We start from the raw sequence: 21,804 nt of genomic DNA, 5'->3' as shown, positions 1-21,804 counted from the left end.
TGTGGATGCCAACTCTTGGTTAATGCTTTATAAGCAGGTATGAAAGTGACAAGTTTTTCCTAAAGGGATTAGAATTTTAATAGTACTGAGGGTTCATGTTATTATTAAAGTAACTAGAGGAAATGGAGTGAATACATAATAAAGCTTGAATTAGAAGCTGCATATGCTCATATCACTTAAGAAAGAAGACTCGTCTCATTGACTCGGCTTAATATAGATAAATTCTAAAGTCATTTTCTGTGGTCCTGGGCATACACAAATTTCTGAGTATCTTTCTATCACAAAGGAAAAATATTAACGTTTATTGAAATCCATGACAATCTGCATATCAAGTCAATCAAACATTTACTTTAGGGGCATACTTTGTCAGCTATTTACATACAGTATTCAAGAAGTTTCTGAAAGTCATCCTGAAGCTTTGTTGTAGGTGAAAGGAAACGTAACTAATGATAAATTGAAATTATAATTGTTCTGTTTGTGTTCCTAAAGGAAATAAAGATTATTTTTCTTTAGATTGCATTCACAGTTTAATAAAAATATACATATATTCATATTTCAGGAGGCAGCATGGAGTAATTTCTATGCAAATACATTTATTATTAAATATGGGCAGCTACCAATCAGGAGCTGTTTTTAAATTATAAATGTGTATCATGAAATAAAGAGAAGTCTGTATCTATGCACTCCCATCTCCATTAGCCACTGATTTAGTATTTTTACTGTTATTTCCAAGAGAGAGCATCAGCTTAAATAGCTTAATTTGGTTAAGTTATCCTAAAACAAGGTAAAAGAGCACATTTAAAGGAAGAAAAGAAGGATTTCTTTGAGCTTTATAGCCCATGTAGAAATTTCAAAGTTTGTTACTCTGAAATATATTTTACGCTGTGAATCAATAATGCAACAGCCAGTTAGGCTGGTCGTAATTGTTCATTCCCTGTGTACTTCCCACTGGATATGTTTCAAATCTTGTTGCTTTCTATTTTAGCTGGATGTTAAATATTTAATGACTTCCCTTTGTCACTGATGAAGTTGCATTCTATCGTTTACATTTAATTCTAATAAAATCCATTGAAACAAATTATTTGCTTTAACATTTTATGTTAAGCAGTTTTAATAAAAAATAACAGATTTATGAGAGACAATATTTTTTAGTAGTCAAGGAAGAGTTTTGGAATTACATCCACATAGCCTGCTGGAGGAGTATTTGTCCCCCTCAGCTAGCATTATTCCCTAGATTTAGTAGAGGACACTTGTCCCCATTTGGGGATATAAATATCTCATTTTAGCTTTGGCTTTTTGCCAAGTTGGATTATCAAGGAAACTTGGACTGAGTTTGCAAGAATTGCCACAACTGCCTATTTTCACCAGAAAGAATCCTTAGTCATGTCATTCCTGAAGTCGTCACAGGTGCTGATGTGTTAGGTTCACCACTTGTAGAAGTCATCTGAGAATCTGGTCCAAAGATATTTCCAGGGAATGTGGGTTGAGATTCTTCTCTGGGGCTGAATAGCCCAATCTGATTGCTGACCCAGCAGAAGTTTTGACTAGATGGCCTCCAGTGGTCTTTTCCAATCTGAGTTATCCTCTGTTCCTACAAAGAGGTCTGTTAATTTCTTCAAATTACACATGATTAGGATAGCACTGTGCTGTCCACCTGTCCATATGCAAGGCCTAAATGGTGTCCCAACCTAAACTGGGTGATGACTAATGTCCTTGGGACTACAGTGCTGACTGAGAGAGGTAAGGGACTGCAGAAGCAGGATGAGTGATAGTTAAGGATGACTTCAGCTGATACCAATAAGACTGGATGAATGTGGCACCAGGACATGTCACAGAGACTAAGTTCTTAAATACAGTCACCAACTGTTTAAAAGTGCTGAGAAGAAAATTGCCAAGATGTGAACCTGACTTTGTGTGGAATACCAAGTTACGAATAATGCCTAACAGTCAAAGAAACAGGATGACAGAAGCTGTGGTGCACATCTGCTCCTGGAAAGGAGCATCGAAGGCCGCAAAAAAACAAACGGTTTTGCAAAAGACATCAAATCACTAATAAACCCTTTTTAAAATATTTCTTTTTCTCTCTTAAAGCATTTATTGAGCTATAACCTGAGTATTTCACTCAAATACATATCCTGTCTTAATTTCAACCTAAGAGAAATTGATATTCTGCTTTTTAATTTTAATTTGAATTTGTAATGCTCTCCTTTTGCAGGGAAAGCCAGGATCTCCAGGGTCCCCAGGGATGCCAGGAGAACCTGTAAGTACAGATTTGAGTTCTGGAGCATTGTGATAATACATAAATATTTCTAGCATTGAATAAAAAAAATTAAATGCAGATTCATACACGTATTTTCTTCTTTCTTAGGGTGAAAGAGGACCTATAGGAGATATAGGCTTCCCTGGGCCAGAAGGGCCACAAGGAAAACCAGTAAGCAATTTTATATGAAATATATTTATGTTCATTTCAAAAACTTACATTTTATTTTGTCAGAAGTTACAAAAGAAATCAGATTACATCCTGCTTTGTAAGATGTGATCCTACAAAGGCTAGATAACTTCTGAAGACCAGGCAAGATAACTTCTGAAGAACATTCTAGAGTTGCAGTGCTCAGTTTTAACCATCTAGTCAATACTTCCTTTTATATGAAGCCTGGTGTGATATTTTTGTAGTTGATGTTACTGAGCTACGTCAAAGGTAGATGATATCCTTTTAGAAGGTCCTTGGGATCCGTTTGATTTCAAGGCTCCTCTAGTGGATTTTCAGAATGAGAATATTAACCCAGACACTCAACACGGTCTATAAAGGATGGGGTAACAAAATGCATTCCTGGGTTCAATTTAGATAGAGAACAGTTTTGCTTCATAACTCTCTGTATAAACTTCTTGTCCTTCTGTATACAGGTAATGCAACACTGCAGCTGAAGCATTTACTAGGCTTCTAGGATACGTCTAATCTGACCTCTTTATTTAAAATGTGACAGTACTGTAGTCAGCAGTGTCTGGGCTAGTTTAAAACAACCTGGTTTATATTCCAGAAGCAATTCAGCTAGGATAGCTCAGAACTAATTGTGTCTCCCTAAGCTTGATGTTTCAGTGACAAGCATGAGAAGTAGACCATTTAGGTTTATTAGCATGCCTCTACATTATGCTCCTCTCTTGAAAGAGACAATTTCTGTAGCAAATTGGACCAATTTAAGGAATAGCTTGAAAATCTGTAACACTAATACAACTTTAAAGCCCTAGTGCCTACCTCCATAGTTTCTGTCAGGGAGTCACAAGAGTGGGCTGTTTTGCAAGGGAAAGCGAGTGAGCTCAGGGCAGGAGCAAGATGGGGCTGTGGCCTCACCAGCAAGGGCTGCAGACTCACAGTGACCAAACTAAAATAGACTCAGGTCAGCCAACAGCCCAGTGGCAGCCAGAGAAGCCCATGATGACAGGGCAGGTCCTTGGTCAATCCTGTAAGTCAAGCCAACAAGGCACAGTCAGGGTGTATAAGGCACAAGGCCATCACTAACTTACCCACACAAGCTGTATGAGTGGCTCCTGAGAGAAGCAAGGGAGGCCTCGAAGGAGGCACCTCACAGGTCTTGTTCCCCCAGCTCTTTCACAGCAGTCTGATCCCAGATTACAGGGCTGCACCAGATCTGAGCTGCCACTGAGCACAGGCACCCGTAGCCCTGGTGGGGTGGGGCTGCAGAGCCTGTTGGTGCTGTGATATGCTGAGCCAAATTATTGTGCGTTTCCATAGAGGGTGGTTTATCTCTGTCCCCCTCGGTGTAATCCTGCCATTTGTGACAGTTTCTGAGGAAATGCTTAATACATACAAAACTGTGCTTTGCAGTACGAAAGGGGAGGAAATATTCCTGATATCTTTGCTCATACAAGTCTTCTTTCTCATTGTGCAAAATAGCACTGAGTTTTCTGCATGTGCAGATTCTGGCCATGTATATATATCCCAGTAAATTGAACAATGCCAGATCATTTATCTTGTAGTTCTCTGGTGTTGTGCAATGGTTAACTTACTATGTGACTTTAATTTGGCCCATACCAACTAGCACATTGTGAGACAATGCCATGTTCCAGTTTGGGGGATAATGTGAGGCTGGAAATGCTCCCAGTAGGTAGGGTGAATAAGACCATCCTCTTTTGGGCAGGAAAAATGTTTAGCCCAGTAGGTTGCGTGTGTGGCATGTCACAAGTCCTAGGGACCAAAGAATGGTTTTGGCGCTCATTATTAAGGCCTAATCTATGTAACAGCAGAGGGCTCATAAAACATTTGGGCTAATATCTAGAATAAGAAATATAAGAATCTCTTCTGTGTTGGCATAATGATTAGCTATGATTTGAAAAGTTCATGCGGAGTTCACAGCTCTATATTCTACATATTTGCAGAATTTCCATGTAACTTGTCATTTAAAGTTGTGAGCTCATTAAAATTTATGCACACCTTGTCACTGAAGATATTTCTTGCACTTCTATCTCAGTTCAGATTTAATCTGCTCAATAGTTCAATATGGCCCCAAGCTTTTTTGTTGTACATGCCCCAAGACTATTTTTGAGTATTTTAATACTGTAACCACACAAACTTCTGACTGTGAAGCTTTAGAATATGTATTAATACCAGCTCTAAAAAAAGCTTAACCCCTTGTTTTCAAAATGCATGAACATAATTGTAATAATAAAAATATTATATTTTTTTTATAGGGAATCAATGGAAAAGATGGATTGCCAGGTCCTCCGGTAGGAAAACATGCTTTTGCACACTAGTTTATTTAATTATTCACAAATAGCATACCTGTTAATCCTAGTATTTGCTTTCATATCTGCTAATAAACGGACATACAACAAAGCCTTTAAGCAATATATTTAGCTTTTTTCAAAAACATTTTTTCAGGGGGCTGTGGGGAGACCAGGAGACCGAGGGCCCAAAGGAGAACGTGTAAGTCCCTTGTCTTAATAACTTATTTCTCTTTAACTAAGTACCTAAGCACCTCATTGGCATGTATTTTACAGTCAAAACCAAGTGAATTTTCTGTGAACTCCAAGCATTTTAGACACTGAGAGTCCCAGAGACCACTTTAAGTAACTAGAATTGAATTGGCTTCTGGATCTAGAGAAAAACACGTTTATTGACCTTCTAACACAGTTGGTCTGGACAGTGTAAATGGTTCAATTGGATGAAAACTAGAAAATAGATAATCCCATTGTGATGCAGTCAAACTTTGAAAGCAGTAAAGCTTTCCCCATCTTCCACCTGGGAGCCTTTTCATGTCACGAATATATAGTCATATTTTACATAAAACAAGCCTATAATTCTAGGCAGCCGGAGTGCCAATGCATTACTTTACTTCTTGCCAAAATGTTTAGACAATTCTGTTCTTAGTAAGATGATCATGTTGGACAGGAATCATTACAGGAGGCAGGGGGTGATCATTATTTTGTTAGAACAAAGAAAATTCTAGGGCACATGATGCTTCTGTTGTAACAGAAAAGGCTAAAGCCCTGATGTTCTAATACAGTTGATGCCATGTCTATCTGATGATCCAAAAAGCACCTCTTTGTCTAATCTGGAAATGGAAATACTGCTGTATGACACTAAGGAGACATACACCGGGTTTTAACCATTATTACAATAACTGTTTCCTGTAGAAATTAACATTTCATAATGTCTATTCCTGCCTTTAAGAACATAAATAAAATGTGAGAACCTTTTTATTGTACCACCTACTGTGCATTACGTTACATTGCTCAGCCTTAACCTTATCAATGTTACCTATTTGAGTGCCCTACAACTAGTACTATACACATACAAGAGAGAAAGAGGCTGGAACTTCAAGCGCATGACCTTGAAACATACTGACCCCACCTACAGCTGCATCTTTGAGAGAGCTTGACAGATTTTGACAAGAGTTTGTAACCCGCCAGACTGCGGAGGGACTATGCAGTGGTAGTACAGCTATCCATACCTGCTCTGCTGAGTTCTAAGCCTGTGAAATGATACGTGGGTATTTATGCATTAAATATATTTTTAATTAAGTCTTCCTCTAAGCTAGTAGTCCTCATATAGTTTTTCACTCACGTATATGTGAGTCATCTCCTTTAAAAGCACTATCAGTCAAAATGGAGTGTTCTCAGGTGCCACATAACCTGGACTGCAATCTCTAAAAAGAAACTAAGCTAAAAATTATATTAAAGGCTATGCCTCTTCCAAAGTTTGCAATAACGTTTTATAGAACAGGAGTTGTTCAGTTTTGCAATGTTTCAGGTTGCTCTGAGTTAATGAGATAGGGCTTTGGATGCAAAAACTTTTTAAGGCCAGGAAAGAGCCTATTTCCTGCAGACTACTGAAGATCTGCTTATCAGTCAGAGACTTTTTTGTACCTTGAATTTCTTAAGATCCTGCAATTCATATCATGATACAATAAGTATATGCAGAACAAAACAGTTTCTGCTAGAAGTCTGAAAATTTTTAGGAACCTGGAAAGGTTTGTGTTTTCCGTCAGAACATTACTCTTCCAATTTCCCCAATGCACATATGCTCCCTCTCCTGCTCCTGCCTGCTCTTGAAAATCCAGTTGTCTGAGACAAAGATTACAACAGGTATCTTTTGTGTATTGCCTCATATATATATATATATATATATATATTTGACTGAATAGCTAACTTAGCTATATGTTTATAGGAAATCATTCATATGCTGCATATTTTTGCCCAAAATATTAATGCCAGAAACTTAAACTGGAAATCAGGCACCTGCAATATTTGCAGAATAAATCTTTTAATAGAAATACAATAAATTAAAATTAACATTGAGATTGTTTTTATGTCACACTGACTTCCCTGACTACATTAGCAGTTTTGACAGGTTACAGTTATATATGTAAGATAGGATTTGAGGAGGTCTTTGATTTGGACAGTTGTTGGGGTTTTGTTTTTGTTTTTTGTTTTTTTGTTTTGTGTGTGTGTTTTTACTGTTTTTCCTTGTGATTGGCTTTCCAGAGTTCAGAGCCTCTGTGCTCTTACTGAGGGTAATTTAAACGTCAGTTGGGAATGTGTTGCAATTTCACTTAATGCAATAAAGCAACTCAAGTGACAGTCTTTGTAGGAAAGCTTAGTTATCGCCTTTAGTAAGCTCTAACTCACTGGAAATAACACAGATTTGGAGTACAGATGGTGATGAAAGTAGTGTACAACTTCCTAATTTCATCCTTACTTTTCTCTCTGACTTTTTCAGTCTTAACATGTCATGTAAATGAACCTTGTGAATATAACTACACTTTTATTGCTTTATCAGTTTCAGATCTGAATACAATTTACCAGTACTTTCTGTACATTAAAAATGCAATTAATTCCATTCATTTACTCCTCATAAATGTGTATTGTCGATTTATCTGGTAAGGATGTAGGCAGTTCCTAATGCTCTTTCCTCCTTTTGGCAGAACTTAACATGAGCTTCAGTGATGCATCAAGGGCAGCCAGTGACCCATAAGAACCATCAGCTGTTTGTTAACAATCTGAACGCATGACTTGCTGCACTCTGCTCCACAGCTATAGCTCAGTGAACTAATAGACAACACAATCAGCTATTCTAAAAGATTTAATTCCTTACAAATAAAACAAATTTAAATGCCATCTCAGCCCATGACGAAAATTGGCCAGAACATAAACCTTTAATTTATTTCATTTGTAGGGAAGTTAGTCATTTTAAGTGGAGTGTGTCTGTTGTTTCTTTGATTAATGTGTATCTGTTGTTTCTTTTATATATATATAATGCCTTAGATATACATATAAGACATCTATGGAAATTTACAGGGGAAAAGAAATGATACCTTATGCCCAGGAGAAGCTAAGCACCTAAATTCAGCCTCTGCTTTATTTGACAACTCTAGATCCTTTTATGGATCAGGTCTATAAAATTTCTGCATGAAATTCTGTACTTAAAAAGTGGACTTCAGAGTCGAGCTATGTTTTGTCATTGACTTCAACTTTAAAAGTGTAAGAAAACAAAACACTACTTGCTGTGTTTTCAGAGGCAAGGATTAGCATATAAATCAGCTTCCCTGCACAACTCATTGGTATAAAAATCAACTTCTGAACAAGGAAGAAATTACTCTCGCATTCTTGGTGATCTTTCCTAGTAAGTTCTGATAGGTGTTTTCTTTATACTTTTATTTTACACAGGGAGATCAGGGTATTCCAGGAGACAAAGGTCCACAAGGTGAAAGAGGGAAACCTGGCCCATCAGGAGAAAAGGGGGCCATGGGTCCTACTGGGCCACCAGGAGACAGAGGCCATCCAGGATCACCAGGTCATCAAGGTCCCCCAGGTTCACCAGGCCCCCCGGGTTTACTGGTAAGAAAATAAAAAGGTTTTGTTGGTTGCTTTTGAATTCAAAAGAGATGAAGGTGTCTGCTGAGTGTGTGCTGAGCAGCAGCACTTCAAACAGACATTTTTATGATATCACAGTATCATAAAAGTCAAGATATCTCTGAGATTATTTCAGTGTTCTGTTCACAGTTGTGGAAAAAATAAACCAAGATGATGAAGCAGTTCTTTTTAATTAAAAAATAATAATAATAAAATAAAATTGCATGCTCTGCATAAACTTTATTTATTTATCTAGCTCCTGACAAATCAGTGTGGCTACTTAATACAGCTAATTTTAAAGTTTTTCATAAACTTAAGAGCTGACATATTTTCAAATGAGAGAGAAAAGCAGGCATACAAATATGATTCTTAATAAAGGAGAAATTAGTATTTAAAAAGACAATGAAGTGCTTCCTGTCAGTAGTATGTACTTTAGTTTGTCTCCATGTACGCACACATACATGTTGTGGGTTCTTTTTAATTAATAAGAGGCTCTGAATCAGATAGGATAATGGTCTAAAAACCTTTTGCATTGAAATTATTGGTCCTGTGATATCGTTCTATTTCATTGGCTGTGCATGGAAGTAGTGAGCCTCCTAAAGGGGGTGACAAGTTGCCAAATGTTATACAAAAAGCTACTAAAGTAAGACAGTGTTAATGGACTTCTTTACAGTCTTATGCAAATTACTTTCAAAACACATAAGTGCTGATCATCTTAATGGTTGAGTGTACCTCTTCTACTCTATGGTGTTAGTGGCCTTTATAGTGTTATAATTTATTTGCAAACTTCGTAGCTAAGTGAGTAACACAGATTTTAGAATATTTCATTTTTGGTGAAACCTTTTTTTCTCTTAGTATTAATTTCAGCATGTTTTTATTCTCTAGCATTGTAAAGTATCCTCTGTATGTTTCTTCCAGTATATATCACCTTTTTGTTTCCTCATCAGGCTGATGCGGTTTCACTTGAAGAAATAAAAAAATATATCAAACAAGAAGTTCTTAAGGTTTTTGAAGGTAAGACAAATAAGTATTATACAATTAAAAGTAAGTCTTAAATTCTATTCTAAAAGTTTTTATTTTCCTATAGCCTTTTTATACATTTCTTTAAGTCATGTAACTCACAAGGTGCATAGTAGCTGCCTTGTTGCTATAGCTATGCTTAGCTGCTGTTTGTCGACTTCATGTAATTATGTTCAAACTATTATAAGTCAAAATATGTTAGCCAGAGTGCTTCCTTATGTAAAAGATCAGCATTAAAAGATAACTTGCTCCAAATCATAATAACAAACATATGTATGTATAATTTTAGATACATACTGACACATATATGTATCTGCAATGTACCAGTAAGACACTGAAAAAATAGTGAAATGGACACAATAGAAATACAGAATTGTATGGCCACTTAGTGACTGTTTAGATAAAGACTTAACAGCTTTGTGTCACACAGGTCTAAACTGCTGTTCATTTTCAGCAAACAGCCATGTGGAAATCCAAAGCCCCCTTGCAGGCCATCAACTTCTGGCAGTTTTAAACAAGTGCAAGATCCAGCCAAGGCCTTTGTACTGTATAAGCTTTCTTAGTTGTGTCCTTAGGCTGAAAAGGAAATATTTTTATTCCCCAGCATTTTCCTAGTCAGAGCTGAAAAGCTGCAACTCAGATGGATGTCTGAAGCAAGGGGCTGCTAGAATACATCTTGACAGTAACTTCTCTTCCATTGCAATGCCTTATGTCTGCAATACGCTTAGCTATTTCATCATCAGTATCTGTGGATACAAACCTCTTCAGCTTCTAGGGATGAAATACACCAGATAAAGTTTGAGACTTATAAAACTATTCAGGGAGTTTTCCACTTTATAACAACGGTATTACCGTGTATTTTCACACTTACCCAGATTGCCACCTCTTAGAAGTTCAGCCTGTTGTGTATTTGAAGAACAGATAGTTGGCTGAAGTTACCTCCTTTTCCCATTCAAATGGAATGCTAATAGATGTTTAGTCTATTCATAAAAAGAAAGTGTTAAAAGGTGTCCTGCTTTTTGTCTTTGTAACTATTCCATTTTCTACACCTCAGTTGTGTACCCACAAATCTTCTGGTTTTGGCTTTGTTTCACTTTGCCTGTTTTCTATCATTCTGCTTATTTTCTGTTTGATGCCCACTCTACTCAAATTCTAAAACTCTGGCAGAGTAAATACTAGATCAAGTGTGGAGTACTTAGTTAAGATTTTTAATCCAGTGTAACTGAGACAGATTCAAGGTTAGCCTTTGTCTGCCTCTAAAGAATGCTGAAATGTTAGCAAGTGCACTTTACTCCAAGAGCTTCAACAATTCATGCTAAAATCTCTGCAATCAATAATGTTTGCTGAGCATTTATCTTTTTACAACTGTTTCTAAGATTTTAGCACATCCCAAGAAGTGTTCACAGTATTTGAGCTCTACTTTGCAACTTAATATGAGTTATAAAATGTACCCTTCATTATTCTGCATTCATGTATTTCAAGTACTTCACCAGCAGGAGTCAGAAGTCATTTAAAATATTGGACTACATCAGTAAAAGATAGTACATGAATTTAGTACAAATCTGTTCAGATTATTGCAATGGGTAAAGACTCAGACATGAACTCATTTGAACTGAAGACCTCAGTACTTATAGGAGCATTTAATACCGCTGAAAATTTAGAAGGATTAAACACCTTACTTGTTGAAACTTACTTTATCTGGAGCTTTGGGGTTTATTTATTTTCATGTATTGTGAATAGATTTCTTAGCATTTTTTCTTGTGTCCTTTGTTAATGAAGAAAGGATGGCTCAGTTTGTATCCCAGTTGAAGCTGCCTGCTGCAATGCTTGCCTCCCAAGCTCATGGAAAACCAGGACCCCCAGGAAAAGATGGATTGCCAGGGCCCCCAGGAAAGGATGGTTTACCAGGGCCACCTGGAGAACGTGGGCTTCAAGGTAGGAATTCCAAAAAATGGTTCCATGAATTGTATCTTAAAATCCTTATACACTTGCTAATGGTTATTAAATAAACCAGGATTACCTACCTAGCTTCCTAATGATTAACTTTTAAAACTGTACTTATGTTTTTCCAGACTAGATCTAAATATTAACCCATAGTAAATGTGTGGATTTTACTGATTTGAAACTCCTAATCAGTGCATTTGAGTCTAATAAATGATCAAATTAATTACTGACAGATATCTAAAACTGACAGATATCTGGAGTGCTGTACCAGTTATTTCCTGTCCAAAATACTTGAACACGGAGGAAAAATTAAGCCAGCACTCTAATGTAACTATTTACATCCTATTCCATGTTGAGAGACCATGTTTTTTAAGAAAGAAAAAAAAAACTTGAATTCCAAATGTGAGTACTTTCAGCTCTGATCCTGGGACAACACAGGGGAGGAAAAATTGAAGGCAAATACTGTTTTTTAAGGAGCAGTGAAAACTGAAATATTACAGCATGCATCCTTCTTACTGTGAAATAATCTATTTTCACAAATCAATTTCAGAATAATAAGGTTTTCACTCTACCCTTAATGGTACTTTGTATATTTCAATGCACTCAGACAGTATAAGATGCTCATTCCAGTGAACTGTCCTTCACTGCAAAATTAGCTTCAAGAAATCCAAGATCATCATAGCTGTGTAATACTGTAGACCCAACCTATCCAAGATTAAAAGGAAGAGGAGAACAGAATAAAAGGAAAAAGAAAAAAAAAAAAAAAAAAAAAGGAATTTATCCATTAATAATGTTTTGTGGGCAATATGTAATTTGCAGTTTATCTGTAGGTAGTTCTTTATTATTATCTTTTGTTAGTTTGGTCTGCTCTGGAGTCAGAGCAAGTCAGACTGGAATGAAGAACATGAAAGCAAAACTGAAGATGTGTGGATCCTAAAGCTATCAGAAGAATAAAGACTTACTAACATTGATAAGCGCAAACCCCTGACAGAAGCTTGAAAAATGAGATGAGCTCAGAATGAGAAGAACAAGAATAAAGGATCAAGGAAAACAATAAAGCCTTATAATCTTACAGCACTGACTTCATCATTATCTGAATATTCAGATCACTGTAAACAGTCACCTTTAATGTTGGTGGCAGATTGTTCAATGAGTATGTATGTGGTGGATAGTCTCAGATGCCTCTGAGATCGTTATACTAGGCTTCATTTCCAGCTAGTGAGCATCAAAAGTAAAGGTGATAGCTATGCTTGAAAAAAATAATAAAGCTGCTTTTTCATGCCTTATGCTTAAGTAAAAGTAGTGCCCCATGTACACAAAATTCCATTTATTTTATCAATAACCTTTTTTCATAAGCATTAAGCTAAGTGAGAAGCATTTACTTCTCTTTCATTACTTTTTAATAATCATAAAACGCATTTACTTTTTTCTCTTTTGATATATCAAAAGATATAGAAAATCATACTTCAAAGGCAAGAAAACCAAAAATTTGTCTTGCCTCCTTATTACACTATGAGTAAGAGAGATTACCATGAGAGAAGCACACTTACAAGTACATTTCATGCCTTTCCCAGTTGTGCCTGTGCGTCTTGTTGTTTTGTGCCAACAGCTAAAAAGAAATTCAGATCTCTGAGCAGATTGCAAAGTATCGTTGCATATTTCAGTTTATTTTCAACCATAAAGGACAGAGCAGACAAGACTTCTTGGAGAAGCATGTTATGTGCATGTGTGTCTGAGACCATCAAGGTAGCATGCTGTGTGCACGTGTGTCCAAGTCAGTGAGGAAGCATGTTATGTTCACCTACCCACCTGGGAGGCCAGACAGATAACATGCATTGGGGGTATTTGGTATTGACTGCCAGTTATTCATTATTGTGGTTCTCACTCAGTTGTAGCCCAGATTGGCAACAACTGGTTTTTAATAGGGTTTTGCTGTGCACAGTAATGCACATCTGTGCTAGCAGAGTGAAACAGTCACTTGTCCAAAAAAGTCAGTGGAAAAGAAAAAAAAAAAAAAAAAAAAGATAGTTTTGAAGAATAATTAATAGGACAAACACCTCCAGAGCAGTTTGTGATGCTGCATGCTGAGCAGAGCTCTGGCCAGTGGGAGGGAGCAGGCGTTGCCATGTGTTCGTGGAGGTGCTTAGCCTGCAGCTTAGAAGAGTCTCTCCAGTGTGGAGTCCCTCCAATGTGGCTTCCTTAGGAGTCAGTCTGCTCTGATGCCACCAGGAGGTGGAAGCCTCCTGCCCAGTAAACTCATGGGCAGAGGTTAGACTCAGAAGCAGAAAACACAGATACTAAGTCTAGGAAGCGTGGGCATGGTCTTCAAAAAGCATATATAAAGAGCTGCTAGCTCTTTAAAACCACCAAAGAGTTGCAAAATAAATGATGAAATATGCAATTGGTATTTAAACAAGTTGTATAGTAGTGATTGGAATATCTCTCTATATATTCTTTTTAAAAAATAACCTATAGCATATGCATCAGTAAGCTGATACTGTGAGGCAGTGTTACCAGTGTTGTAAATGATGCTAGAGTCTTGTAGAGAAGGAATAAGTTTATTTCAAGATTTTACTGACAAGTTATAACAATGCCATCCATCTGCAGGCAGTCAGACTGCCAGGTATTACAGGAAATAGTTCAACTGACTCTTAATTTAATTGGATTTTTTAATCTATAATACAATGTGAATTTTCGTCCGTCAGACAAAATTCCCTTCAGAGAACTTTGTAATCAAGAGATGCATATTATCTTTTACATTAATATGATGATTTTTCTCATACGGAAAGAAGTATTCATCCTGATTAAGCCTCACTATTTTTATCAAAATAAGGAAACATAAGAGTCCTCGTAGCTCATGGTAGCCTCAAGGAATCAGGAAATAAAAAGACCATCTGATGAGTAGTGAAAATTCCTTGTCTTTATTGTTGATTCCTGAAGTGAAATTTAGAGCTTTTAATATAATAATTTGCATGGTAGGAGCATCTAGGAACCTTGGTTGGCATCATGAGCCCATTGTAGTGGATGTTGTCCAGACACAGTCACTCTTCTGAAATAGCTGTACTGCTTTAAACTGTTACCTCCTGTAAACTGTTTTTTGCTGTGTAGGGTGGAGTTAACCTGTTTTACTTTGATCTGAAACATAGTTACTACCTCTCAGCCGTGAAGTTGCTTTGCAGTTTTTTGCTTGTAAGAATGCAGTGATATGCATTCTTATGCATTCATATGCATTTGCACAGTAAAATACTGTGGATACTTTAGAATCATTGTTCCCTGTTGTGTCAATGTGTTTGCTTCACATTCATATTAAAGAACATCAGATTTCTCTAGATACTGGCATGCTGGTTTCAGCTATTGCATTATCCATGTGGATGGGAGAAGGTCTCAGCAATGTAGGCAGAACACTTTTTGGAGCTGTTTAAATGAGACTCCTTTTTACCTCCACAACACGTAGACACAAACTTGCGTCATTTCCAAGTAGAGCTGAGGGTGTTGCAACAGTGATGTTTCTGTATGTGATATTTGTAGTTCTGACAGAGCACTGAACCAAAAGCTTCATTTTAGCTATGACCAGTCTATGAACAGAAGAATGCTTCTCTTTTTAAATAGATCCTTGCTACACACTACTACCACTTGTTTACCATACTACCCGTGTTGGGTACATGTTTACATACAACAAATTTTGGGTTGTAGGAGTTACACCAAAACTCCTGGAACCCAAGTGAAAGCTTTGCTGAAACCTTTTGAATTAAGCAGGTACCTCTTACTGGCATTGTAATTCTACCAGTAAAAACAGACAACTTATATGTGCCTTTATGTTAAAAACAATAAATCAAAATCTCACGTAATTGTATGGTAATATTTTCCTTTGACTAAGTATGAGTTTGTTGCTTTAAGCTCAGAGAGAAGGTATTATTAACCTCTAGAAGAATAATCATGGACCTACTTCTGAGCAAATATACCTCATTTAAAATCCAATATTTTACTGCCAAAATTACATATGACATTGTTTAGACTGTTTACATATAGGCCTGTTTACGAATATGCTTATATTTTGTGAAATAAAGCCTTATTTTTAGAAAAGATACCTGGGAATTTTTGTATTAAGTTTCAGTGTCAAAAGAACATCTGCCACTATGTGCAACCTACACCTTTGTATATGTATTCAAATACAACCAGTTAATTGTTTACACTACCCTCATTCTTACATTTGCATAGGCAGGCTGCTGTTTGTACTGTTGTGGTTTCTTCCTTATTGTCTTGAATTCCGTTGATGTTTACAGAGCCTTTTGGTTTATCTCAGTCCATTTTCAACTGTGTTGTGTCATATATCTACAGTAATGGTTACCATGGACTTTGTAAATGTGATACATCGTAAATGTGATTTCTCTCTTTTTCCCCAAAACAATGATTAGTGGCAGCACTACTTTGTAAAATTACAACTTAACTGGGTTTGTAGTGAGAAATGTACTGTAATTATCTATTGTAAATTAAGAAACTTAGAGATGTGTAATAAATAGGAAGTGTAATAGATCCTGTGAGTGTGTGATTGAGCTTCTTAAACAGTAGCAACTATTATGTATTACTCAAGGTTTTCAGAGTCAACCAACTTGATGTAGTTATAAAGCACTACTACGGTCACTGAAGAGAAAATCAAGGTTCACAACTGAATAGAAACACCATCATATACCCTTTTCCAAGCCTTCATAGCTTACGTGCATATATGCCTCACACACTTCTGTTTAACACAACTCGGTTACCAGGATGCATGATCAGTTTGTTTCTCTGTGAGATTTTAATCAGTTTGTTTCCTTTTGTTACGTTGTGCATGTCACTCTGCATGTGTTTTCAAATGCTTTTGCCTTTGTGGGGTGTTGACAGATAATTGATAAAAGATCATCCATGCTCTGTTTTGAAATCCAGAACTCAACAGGTAATAATAGCCCTTCTACAGAAGTGTACAGTAAGCCTGTGTTTAACAAAGTTTGAGTACTGGTGTACCATTCGTCTTGCATTGTGTCTGTTGTAACAACCCTGAATTGGTACCCACAGCACTTTGAGTAGTTTCCTTCTGGATTGTCCTGTCAAGTACCAGTGTTGCCATAGACTGCAGTGCACTGACAGGACCACCTTTGCCTTCTGTCTGCCAGTGCCTATTATTCTTCATGAGACATCAGGTGGACTGATGCCACTATGCTGACTGGTCAGCTACACCTCTTCTCTTTTAATTTAAACTAAGTTATAGCTCTTCACAGGAAGGTTTCTTGTATGGCATATGTGACACTGGAAATGGGCTGGTCCTGGAAGCAGAGCAAATTTATTCTACGTGTGACCAGAAGGTGGCAAATTAATCTTTGCTTACACGCCAACATCTTGGGTCTTGGGGAGGGGAGGCAAGAGGGTTTTCTTAAAATCCCTTTTAAAGTAAGGGGTTGTGGAAAGTGTCACACTTGTTCCTTTAAAAATGCTATCATCCCCTGTCCTACATAAAATACATAATTTAAACAGAAAAGCTGCACTTTTAGAAGGACTTCTTACTTGAAATATGAGGCAAAATGTTATACTGGTACCCGTGAACCCTTCTCTCTAAAGCAGCCAGTATTTCCAACTAATAAAATTTTTTATGAACAGTTTAAGGGAAAAAAAAAAAAAAGTTATATAGGAATTGTACCATGTGAGAAGATGGAAGCTATTTAGAAAAATACAAAGCTTTGTCCTGTGAAGAAAATGAAGAGAAATATTCAAAGTATGATTAGTAATCACCTTGTTAACAACATGTAGGTACTTGCATTAAAGAAGGCTTTCTGTGCTAGCACCCCTAATCTGCACAAGGTCTGAAGACAACTTCTAAGTAAGGGCAGGTGCATAACACTGGAGAGTGAATAGATCTTCTCTTACACATAGGAGAACATCAAAGCATACAGCTTCCAGCCCAAGTTTACAGCTAAAAAGTGCAGACATCAGGGTTTATATAGAGTAAGGAGGCCAAAGTCTCACGCAGTTTGTGGGCTGTCACAGATGGGCTGGCTGGCTGCAGTTATGGTCCTGTGAGTACGGTCAGTTAAAGATGGGGTTGGATTCCAGATGGCCCTTTTGTTGGTGCTTTATATCATTTCATCAAACAGATGGAGCTGGAGCAGCATATACGTTCAGTTCATTTTGACAGAAACTTCAGGAAGTTTAAGAATTTGGAAAAAAAAAAAATGGAAAAGGTCAGGATATTAAATATAGTGAGGGTCCTCTGGCAGAGGGTGCAACTGCTAGAAATCCTCATATTTTCCAGAAGGAAAATAGAAATGCAACAGCTGTCCTAGAAAACAATGATAGTCAATGATAGTCACAGGTTTAAAAAAAAAAAAAAAAAAGAGGTGAGCATGAATTTTCAAAATTACATTTGTCATGGTAATTTCTTGTCAACAAGGTCTATAGAAGATTGCTGTTTGTAATAAGAGGACACTCTTATTTTCATATCTTTATTCTGTGTAGGTTATAGAGGACAGAAAGGGGAAAGAGGTGAGCCTGGAATTGGACTGCCTGGTAATCCTGGACCACCTGGCCCTGCAGGTACAAGTCTCCAGATTTATTTTACGCTATCATTATTTATGTACTAACATGCCTTTCTCCTGGTTCTCCCACATTTTACATCAGTGAATTCCTCCTGATTTTTGCCATAGCGTGAGGTCAGGTACGCCAGCCTTCTGGCAGATGAACTGGCATGAAGCGAACTTTCAGAGATGTAAGGCATTGCATGTACTCTGGCAAGGACTGTGCTAATTCTAACTTTATTCCACCAGCTGCTGGCCTGCCGGGCTCACCAGGAACTCCAGGGTCACCCGGACCGCAAGGGCCACCTGGACCTAATGGAAGATGCAATCCAGCAGACTGCTATTACCATGTAGCACAGACTCGGTCACGCACCAGTGGGAAATAAAAACCCTCTCCCATAGACACTTGGGTTCACAATCACTTTTCACTCCTCTCAATAAGTTAATTTAATCTTTGAAATACTTGGTGCATTTTTTGTTCCCTTGACACTGCATGGTCTGTAGATAATTTGTAAGGCGCGGAATTGAGCCTTTTTCTATTCTATTTGCAGTGTCATAATTGCGAAATGATGACATTTGTTTTCCAGAGTGCATTCCATGTGTTATGTTTCTCATATTTATTTTGCTTAGAGGAGAAAATAGGCCCAAATAATTTTCATAAGCTTCTTTCTTCAAACAAAAAATATTTTATTATAACTTAAGGCAGTACATATGCCTCAGTATGTAAGCTGGCTTGATGTTTCTTACTGGTGGTGAAGTTTAAACAGAGAAAATGCTGTTCTGAAGTTTTAAAGTGTACCCATTGGTGGTGAATGTAAGATCTTAGCTGGAGTGCTAGGAACTCTGTTCAGACTAAATGTTACTGTCCCCTGAGGAGGCTCTGGCACACCCCCTGAACCAGGTCTGCATCATGTACCACGAGCCCTACCAACCACTTATATAATTTTCTAGATGTCAAAGAAAGAAACAGATATTTTTATGATCTCTACTCCCATCCAGTTCAGATTCAGACTGACTGGGAATTCACCAGGTGTAGCACTAAGGGGTGTTTCTGTTGAATGAATGATGTTCCAACTGAGAACTTGATCGTTGGTTTAGTCACGGTTGTATATACACTCCGGGTGTGAGTGGTAGGGACTCCTGGTGTTGTTCTTCACTGAGAACTGGGACACCTTCTAATGGTCATGTGAACTCAGTAAGTGTATTATCATTGCTTGTAATCAAGCTACTCTGCCATTATGTCTGCTTATGAAAAAGACATCTTGCTTTAGCAAGAGCACACATGTTAGCAGTGACATCTGGAGAAGAAACCTTCATAAGTCCCTGATCTTACAAAAGGCACATTTTCCTATTTCTCCTGCAAGAATTACATCCTGAAATAAGTTTCAGAAGAACTTGAAACCAGTAAAGTGTAAAATTCACAGGTCCTTGTAACTGGCTGCAAAAATAAAAATAGTTGAAGTTCAAGAGAAGTTTGGAAAAATTAGGAAACTGTCCTCTGGAAGTTGTCAGACATGGGTCTTGACTGCATGCAGCTTGCAAGCATTGGGTAAATGAACAGGCATTGTCAGTAAAGAACAAAAGAGAACAACATGCAAATCATACAGAGCTTAAAGGAGTGGCCAAAAGAAAAGGTGGAGAAAACCAATTGTACAGAGCCTGACTCTGAAAAGGAGGTAGAAGGGTTGGCCAAAATTTCACTCCTTACAATCAGGAAACAGACAATTGTAGATTAGTCCTAAGGAACTGGCTACAGTGTAATAGAAATTGAAAATGCTATTAAGGGAATTCTGTCATTAGGAAGGTGGTAATGCTGTCGTGCTGTAGGCAGGCGAGTGGTCTTGGTGGCCGCCGTGCTTCAGCAGTGCCAAAGGAGCCAGCCGCTTGGTCAGATGGCAGTGAAGTGCTCCCAGATTGGGAGAGTTAGATTCCAGAGAAGCTCTCATACAAAATTAATGTCTGACTTCTGATCTTGACTTAGAAACAGTAATAATGGTGGGAGACTAAAATAATATATTGACATTTGTTCTGGGTAGAGTTCCTAGCACTTGCTTCCAGACCAAGAGGAGAAATATTTGTACCTTGTAGAGTCACATTAGGTATCCAGGGAGTAGGGTGAGTCTTCAGTCACACTTGCTAAGACGAAAATCATACCCTGGGAGCGACCTCCAAGTGTCACTTGGTGTATTAAGCACACGTTTTGAGGGAGGAAGGTGCTTAGCAGAAGGAAAATGTTTAAATGAACACAGGGATGGAAAGTTGGCATCTTGGCACCCGGGACAGGAGAGGTGAGCTGGAAGGAGGATGCCAGAAAACCGATGGCGTGTCACAAGCCTGATCTCTGATGGAGAGCTGCAACACGCTGCACTTGGAGGCATGCTGCAGGGGCTCAGGGTGTTACGTGCATGCCCTGTAAGTACTGAGATTTGGGTCGAAGTCCATGGACAGCTTGCAGCTCTCAGCCTCCTCTCCTGCCCACCCCTCGCAGTGCCCTAGCAGGCAGCATTGGCCCTCTGTCCCTGCAGGCCCCACCAGGGTACCTTCATTGCACCATGATGAAGGCACATTTGGGACAACTCCTCCCACCGGTGCAGAGCTCCACATCTCCTGCTCCTGCTTCAGACCTCCCGTGCCTATAAACGCTCCTCGGTTTTCTCTCCGACATCACCTGCCCCTCCAGGTCTGGTCTTTTCCTCTCTACAAGCTGGCCCAGCGGTGCGAGAGGGAGTGTTTCCAATGGCTGCCATGGTGCCTCACTCAATGTCCACCCTGCTGGTGTTGGGGGTGGGCGGCTCACCCTGCAAAGACCCGGGCCCCGCGCACCGTGTTCAATTCTTTCAAATGAACTGCTGGTCAGGCAGCCCACAGGAACGTTTTGTTTTCCTTCTCTAGTAATTCCAATGTATGTAAAATGGAAATATTTTTTTACTTTGTAAGTTAATTTTAAACTTCATTTTCTGTGATAATATCAAAAAGGGTGCTGTCTTTTAGGGAATATCACAAGATTGAAAGGGTTCTGAGCAGCCCCCTTCTGGAATGCTGTACATAGACTGTCACGCTGTCTTAGGGTTTTATCTGTATATTTTGGGGCTTTTAGCTAGCTGAAACTGAGCATTTATTAGTTGCCAGATGCAATTCCTGTATTTTAATTTACTTGAACTGAGCAGAAAGTAGAACACTTTTTATATTTGAAGAAATTTATTTTTTCATCTTTATTTCCTACAGATGCCTTTTTTCTTTTCTTGGGGCTCAAATCTAAAGGTCTTTTAAAATGTAGTTGAACATTTGAACTTTGAATTTATCTGCAGGTAATTACTTTGGTAATTACCCTTGATGCATTATTTTTTGTTTTGCTAAAAGCCCAATTTAATTTTCTCACATGAGAAAACGGGTATTTTGTTACATGGGCTCTCTTGATACCTTTTTTAAAGATTTCATGTTGTTCACAGAATTAATCCCAGCTTGACTTCCCTTTACATGGGGTTGCTCCAACTCCACATTTTTACAACTGAAAGCAGGATGCAGCTGGAAACGTGTGTCTGCGTGGTTTCCAGGTTTGGCCCCTGAAATTTGTTTGCAGTTTTAGACTGATGCTCTCTGGGGTTTTGGGAAGGGGAGCCAGGGAGGGCAAGGGGATGTTCATCTGTTTGGGGATTTGCTGTGTCATAGTATAGTAGAATGGCTTGGGTTGGAAGGGACCTCACAGATCCACTAGTTCCAGCCCACTCCCACCAGACCAGGTTGCCCAAAGCCCGATCCCACCTGGCCTTGAGCTCTTCAAGGGCTGGGGCATCCACAACATCGATTTCATCTTTGTTTTGAGCAGTCTGTGCTGTGGTAAACATTGCAAGAAACTAGACAGGGAGGGTTGTTATTTCCAGCAGCACAAGGTATTTCTCTGATTTGGGAATGTGTATTTGGAACT

General features: G+C 38.2%; 1 protein-coding gene across 2 annotated transcripts in view; it reads left to right on the top strand.

The window, feature by feature from the left end:
• The window catches only part of COL19A1 (collagen type XIX alpha 1 chain), a 200,276-nt gene extending 179,728 nt beyond the window's left edge, over positions 1-20,548 (top strand). Inside the window, exons 43-51 of one of the 2 annotated variants that reach the window (XM_032185341.1) lie at positions 2,216-2,260; positions 2,369-2,431; positions 4,708-4,743; positions 4,898-4,942; positions 8,185-8,355; positions 9,318-9,384; positions 11,170-11,325; positions 17,821-17,898; positions 18,129-20,548. In XM_032185341.1, coding sequence (XP_032041232.1) covers positions 2,216-2,260; positions 2,369-2,431; positions 4,708-4,743; positions 4,898-4,942; positions 8,185-8,355; positions 9,318-9,384; positions 11,170-11,325; positions 17,821-17,898; positions 18,129-18,265 — 798 coding nt within the window. In that variant the 3' untranslated portion in view covers positions 18,266-20,548. Of the gene's footprint in view, positions 1-2,215; positions 2,261-2,368; positions 2,432-4,707; positions 4,744-4,897; positions 4,943-8,184; positions 8,356-9,317; positions 9,385-11,169; positions 11,326-12,192; positions 15,848-17,820; positions 17,899-18,128 lie in introns of those variants that run through there. The other variant, XM_032185342.1, reaches the window with a different exon arrangement.
• The last annotated feature ends 1,256 nt before the right edge of the window (positions 20,549-21,804 follow it).

The sequence above is a fragment of the Aythya fuligula genome, chromosome 3 (assembly GCF_009819795.1).
Source record: "Aythya fuligula isolate bAytFul2 chromosome 3, bAytFul2.pri, whole genome shotgun sequence".
Lineage (NCBI taxonomy): Eukaryota > Metazoa > Chordata > Aves > Anseriformes > Anatidae > Aythya > Aythya fuligula.
The sequence above is the reverse complement of the archived record's forward strand: the minus strand, read 5'-3'. Positions and strand labels throughout refer to the sequence as shown.